Genomic DNA, 6224 nt, shown 5'->3' with positions numbered 1-6224 from the left:
GGACAGCTGGGTCAGTTGGCCCTGGGAGCACAGGGGGAGCCCTGAGAAGGGCAGAGGTCAGCCTTGGGCCCTCCAGCCTGCCCAGGCTGAGAAACCCAAGGCTCCATAGAGCATGGAGATATGCCTTTGGGGCAGGAACCCGGCCCAATCATCTGCTCTTGGGGACAATGCAGGCCCACGAGCTGGCAGTTGGAGGTCACAGCTCACACCCTGACCCTAAGGGCCTGGCTCCTGGTCAGAGCTTCCCCACCCACAGAGAATCCTCAAGGCACCCACTAGAGCCACTGCTGCAACCCCCCATCATGTCACCAGGGCTGAGCTGTGGGGACAGACTTGAAGGAAGTCAGGAACGCAGGCCAGGCCCCCAGATATGCAAGGGTCAAGCCCCAGCACCATTTCCAAGATGAGGTCCAGGGCCAGGCTGGGGGACGCTGCCCAAGGGGTTCTGGAGTGGCCTGACCCTCTGGACACATGCAGACTCCTTCCCAGACAGTGGATGTGGGCAGGAAGTGGCCACCCAGGGGTCCCTTCACCCCCCACCCCAGGTACCAGCCTCTGTGTCCCATGGAAGCCCCCACCTGTCCCAGGAGACTTCATGGATGTGGGCACAGATGTCCAGCCAGCCATGCGATGGCTAGATGCAGCCTCCCAGGCCCCAAGGCAAGGCAGGAGTCAGGACCTGGGAGCTGGGGACCCCAGTGGGGAGAACCAGGCCCTAAAGTCCCCGGGCTCCAGGGACCGGTGAAGACCTTCACAACCTGTGCCCGTCCTCCGCCTCTGAGGATTTCCTCCGGGACAGCCCCTGCAAAGTCAGAGTGAAACCCCATCAGGTCACTAACTGGCTGTAGGATGGAGGGGAATTGAATGCCAATCCCCTCACAGCCCCCTGGGGACGGGAAACCCTCCACCCAGAACGGATGACTGAGAAAATAAGAGTTTGGGCAAATCCCGACCGAGGCCCTTGGCGGTAAGCGCTGCTCAAGAGGACCCGTGTTTTCTTTACATAAACACATAAATCACAATTAACAACAGGGGAAAAGATACAATCTGCCGGGTGCTGGAGAACCAGGCGTTTCTGATCTAAATGGATGGCTGGGCCCCGTAATTAACGGGCCGTGATGTATTGCTGCTTTGCTCATGAAGATTAACGGTCATACCTGGGACAGGAGGAGAAGTGGGGCATCCCCCGAGGTGGGGTGGGGGGCTCCAGGCAGCCTGTTCATCCAAGTTCACCCCTCCCTGCAGCTGTGCCTGCCTTCCCATCACACCTCACTTGGAGACCCCTTGCTCACTCCCGCCACCCCCGTGGTGTATGCATGGTGGGCAGCCTTTCAGTCTGGCTTGGCCGGGGGGCATGCTCTGGGCACTTAGAGGGGTGACCTTGGGTTTCCTGGGCCGCACCCCCACTCCGGGGCTCCTCTGGGACTCGTGGCAATGTTGGAAGTTTCTAGACCCATTTTTTGTTAGGCCCAAGGTTAGCATCAAGGGGAAGTTTGTCTTGAAATACAGAAGTGTGAGCTGGGGCCCCGCCTGGCTCTGGATGCCTGGGGGTGGTCTTGGGTGAGGGCCCGAACTCCATCCATGCCCTGGCTTCCCCCCGCCATCTGACGTGGGAAGGCCGTGTCTGCTGGTCCACCCAGTTGCCCTGTCCAGGCAGGAGGCAGACAGACTGGCTGCCAGGCCTCTCTCTGCTCTCGGAGCAGGAGGTGGCAGGGGCTCTGAGGGGCGGGGATGAGGCCCTACCCTCCGGGCCCCTGGTGATCCTGGTCTCCCGTGTACAGCTTGGAGCAGCACATGGTCGTCCACACGGAGGAGCGAGAGTACAAGTGTGACCAGTGTCCCAAGGCCTTCAACTGGAAGTCCAACCTCATCCGCCACCAGATGTCCCACGACAGCGGCAAGCGCTTCGAATGTGAAAACTGCGTGAAGGTAAGCGGGTTTGCCCTGCTGGCCCCGCCCATGCCAAGATGCAGAGCACATGTGGGAGCCATGGGCCCCGAGCCATTCGAGAGGAAGACAGGAAGTGTGCAGGGTTGCACAGCGGGGAAGCAGAGAGGGGCCAGACCCAGGTCCTCTTGGGTTCCCACCTACATGGCAGGACAGACTCCTGGGTCAAAGACCCGGACCTTAAGAAAGCTTCTGAGCTCCTGTCTGGAGCACCCTCAGGGCCACAGTTCTGTCGGGAATTATTATTGAAGAACCAGAGTCCAGGGAGGCCTGACAGCCCACCTAAGGCCATCCAGCGGGTCACTGCCCCAGCAGAGACCTGTCCGGCCAGGCTCAGGGCGGTGGGCAGAGCGCCCAGTGAGACCCCCGTCCCATGACCTGACCCGGGGTCCACAGGGAGCAACCAACAGAATGTGACGCACCAGCATCTGTGTCCCCAGGTGTTCACGGACCCCAGCAACCTACAGCGGCACATCCGCTCCCAGCACGTGGGCGCCCGGGCCCACGCCTGCCCGGACTGCGGGAAGACCTTCGCCACCTCCTCGGGCCTCAAGCAGCACAAGCACATCCACAGCACCGTCAAACCTTTTATATGTGAGTGAGTGGTCACTGCCCGGCCCCCGCCTGGCCCCCGCCCAGCTCCCTCCCGCGTGCCCAGGGTGGGCAATGCTTGGGGGTCAGCCAAGGGGTGAAGTCCTCAGGCTCTTCCCTGCTCATGGGACCCCATCTGTCCAGAAAACACTTGTGGCAGCTGCCAATCCCTCTGCCCAGGGGGGGCTGCCTCCTGGTGCCACTTTATCATTACCCTGCTCCCTCGCACCCTCTCATTCTGGGATCCATCTTGCTCTGGCCTCACTTTCCCCTCCTGCACCCCTTGGGTCCTCCCTGTGGCTCACTCATCCAGTGGCTGGAGGTGGGCAGTGGGTAGTGAAGATCCCTGTGGTCCTGCAGAGAAGCCAGCAACTTACCTTTTCCCTCCCCACCTCCCCTTCCCCACACACACGGGCTGCCCAGAGCTCCAGCAGGTGTGATAATATCAGTGCTTCCCACCCACCTGCAGCCTTTGGGGACCCCAGGCTGTATCTCCGTGCTAACCTGGGTGGCAGGGGCCAGGCATGAATAACTGGACCCCTGTCCACATGCCGTTGACCTGCCAGTGGAGGAGACGGAAGCTAAGCCATCACCAGGGTGGCAGGAGGGCTGCAGGGTCAGGAGGCTCTCCAGGTGCCCAAGTAGGTGTCATCTGGCCCATATGCTGGGAGATGGGATGGTCTATGGGTAACCCAAGTTCTGGGGAGGGAAGTAATAGGAGAGGAGTCAGAGGTCACAGAGTTAGGTCCTGGGAATCTAGTGGGCCAATGCAGGAGCATGACCCTACTTCTCAGAGTTCAGGAGATACTGAAGGTTCTTCTGTCTAGCATTGCACCAAGTCATCTCACTTGAGATTGTGCTGAGTCACTGTTCACACCAACACAGAGCTGACTTATCGGCCAGCTTAACTCACCAGTGTTGTCCTGACTCATGGGTCACACCAGTATTCTGCTGAGTCAGCATTCGCACGAGATTGTCCCGACTCATCCTTCACATCAGCATCACACTAAGGGTCATTCACATAAGACTGTGCTGAGTCATTGTCCACACGAGGTTGTGCTGAGCTGTCATTTCACACACATGAGTTTGCAGCACCCTTACAAAACCTGATGGAGCAGGGACCACGCTGTGTCCAACCGAAGGGAAGTAACAGAGAAGGAAACAGTCTTGGCAGTGTGAAGTGACAAGGCTTTCGAGGCCCCGCTGCAGCTCCAGGGGCCTGACCCCAGGCTGGGTGGCCTGGGACCTCTCTGGTCCCAGCACATCAATGTTTGGGGTGGGAGGAGCTAACTCGGGGAACTTGAGGACTTGGGTCTCAGTGGTTTCACCAATGTGGGGGTCTCACAGGACTGGACTGCTCCCCCAAAGAGGCCGTACTCGCTGGCTGGTCAGGCCTTTGTTGAGTAGCTGGGGCTGTGCTCCCTTCCTGCCCACTGCTCCGAGTCTAGGCTTCCAGCTGTCTTGCTAGAGGTGACTGAGCCCCCATCCCACCTGGGTCACCCACTCCCTTAGTGAGGGAAAATGCACTTCTTGAGAGTGAGTATGTGTGTGTGTGTGCGTGTGCACACACACACAATCCACATGCATACTCTACAGGAAAAGAAACTGCTGACCAGCGCAGGCAGTGGCCAGGGTCCCTCTGCATCCCGCGGGCATGGGTACACTCCGCCAGGCGCTGGTCCCGCGTCCAGCTCGTGGTCGACTGCTTGGCCTTTCCCAGCCCCTGCAGGAAGCCAGCTCCCTTCGCCAGCTCTGTTAGCCATCATAAGACCAGGGACCCACCTCTCCAGGGATGTCAGTCTCCCAGAGGCCTTTCTGTAGCCCCAGCATTTCATCAGGATCCCTTTCTCATGTGACTGGGTGGATGGGAAGCAAGGGTCCCAGGCTCCCTTCGCCCAGGCATGGCCACTGGTCCCCGAGCCACCCCCACCACACACACCAGGAGTTGCCCTGGAGGGTGCCATTTCCAAGCTCAGGATGGCAGAAGCCACTGATGAGGTGCCACGGAGCCCCACTATGGGGGACAGAGGGCGTCACTGAGCCTCTTCAAGGGCTGGGAACATAGCAAGGTGTCACTGGTCTGGCCAGGAGCCCTGAGCCAGGGAGTGGCCTCTCTTCCCCCGAGGGTCGGCAGGCGGCCTGAGGGTATTTATAGACCTTCCCAAGGAGCAGCGGCCCTTCTGCACCAGCCTCCTCCCAAAAAGGGCAGATTTGATTAAACGAGGCAGTGCTCTTCCCCCTCAGCCTTGAAAACGTCCCGCCAAGCCAGACAGCCAGGAAGGCAGAGCCGTTAATATAAATAGATATTGTGATTAAAGAGCACGATCAGCTCGGGGCCAGCGCTCCCAGCGAGATTTGCATGACATCAGGCGGCGAGAGTGTGCGGAGAGCAAGAAACACGCTGAAATCATTGTTTCCACGGGGGCTGCATTTAGGAAGCAAATCGTCCTGCAGAGAGAGAGACAGTGTGTGTGTGTGTGTGTGTGTGTGTGTGTGTTGCTCTGTTGCTGGTTAGGAAAACAAGAAGAGAAAGAAAAACTGGCGGTTGTCCGACACTCAGCTCACCATTGGGAAAATGGCGAGACTGGGTCGCCAGGGCCTGCGGGGCCTGCCGCTCGGCTCTGGCCGCCACCCTCTCCTGTTACGCACAGAGCTGGAGCGGCCTCTCCATCCCAGTCTGGGGAGGTCTCACTTTTCTCAGATGTGGAACCAGCCCCCTCAGGGGCTCCCCTCCCACCTCCACCTTCTAGCCACCCTCAGACTCTGATGTCACAGCCAGGAGCTCTGCTCCCCGGCCTGGGGATTAAGAACCCCAAGGGGTTGGTCGCTCCTGAGGCCTCCCTGTCCTGGGAGCAGCTCACAGGGCCGGAGGCAGAACAAGGGGGGAAGCTGAGAGCATTTTAAACCTTAGGAAGTGGGCGGCCTAGCCCAAGGGGTGTTGTTTTACTCCCTTCTGCTGAAACAGCGTGGCTGGCATGGTAGGGAGACCCGGTGGGGAGTCTGGATGGGCAGGTGCAGCTGCACACAAGATGGTATGCCGTGTCTTTGCCCATCTCTGGGAGCAACTTTGAAGACCTTGGTCCCACCTGACATACTCATGGGGTCAGGAGAACACAGAGCAGCAGGGCCCATTCTCCAGTGAAGGCCGAAGTGGGTAGAGACCTACCCAGGCCACCCAGGGACCCCAGGGGAGGAACAGGAACATGGTCGCCAACCCATGTTGGTCACTAGAGACCAATCCCAGGGAAGGGTGCATGTGCATAGATATGTATATGTACACATGTGTGTGCAAGTACATGTGATGACACAGTTATAGTGCAACGAATGTTTGTGAACATACACACTCATGCATGACACACTTATGTACACAAGCGCATGTGCCCATAGACCTGTGGGCATACCTACATGCATGCATACACCTGAGCACACATGCAGGTAGTCATACCCAGTGACGCACGTGTGCACACACACGTGCACACATGCACTCACACACACGCGCACACATCCAGGTGCAAGCCACTCCAGGCACTCAGCCAGACCCCCGGTGCCCCAGCCCCAGGCAGTGCGGGTCCCCGTCGCCTCCCCTCACACCGCTGTCTCTGCCCTGCTGCCCCCAGGTGAGGTCTGCCACAAGTCGTATACGCAGTTCTCCAACCTGTGCCGGCACAAGCGGATGCACGCCGACT

At 59.3% G+C, this 6224-nt stretch overlaps 1 protein-coding gene across 1 annotated transcript in view; it reads left to right on the top strand.

Moving 5' to 3' along the window:
* The window catches only part of PRDM16 (PR domain containing 16), a 315916-nt gene that overhangs the window by 282632 nt on the left and 27060 nt on the right, over window positions 1-6224 (top strand). The window contains exons 8-10 of the mRNA XM_010849972.1: window positions 1782-1929; window positions 2388-2541; window positions 6156-6210. Of these exons, the coding sequence (XP_010848274.1) occupies window positions 1782-1929; window positions 2388-2541; window positions 6156-6210 (357 nt within the window). The remainder of the gene's footprint in view (window positions 1-1781; window positions 1930-2387; window positions 2542-6155; window positions 6211-6224) is intronic.

Source organism: Bison bison, unplaced genomic scaffold, assembly GCF_000754665.1.
Source record: "Bison bison bison isolate TAMUID 2011002044 unplaced genomic scaffold, Bison_UMD1.0 scf7180017864289, whole genome shotgun sequence".
Lineage (NCBI taxonomy): Eukaryota > Metazoa > Chordata > Mammalia > Artiodactyla > Bovidae > Bison > Bison bison.
Note: the sequence above shows the minus strand (reverse complement) of the source record. Positions and strands in the feature narration are given on the sequence as shown.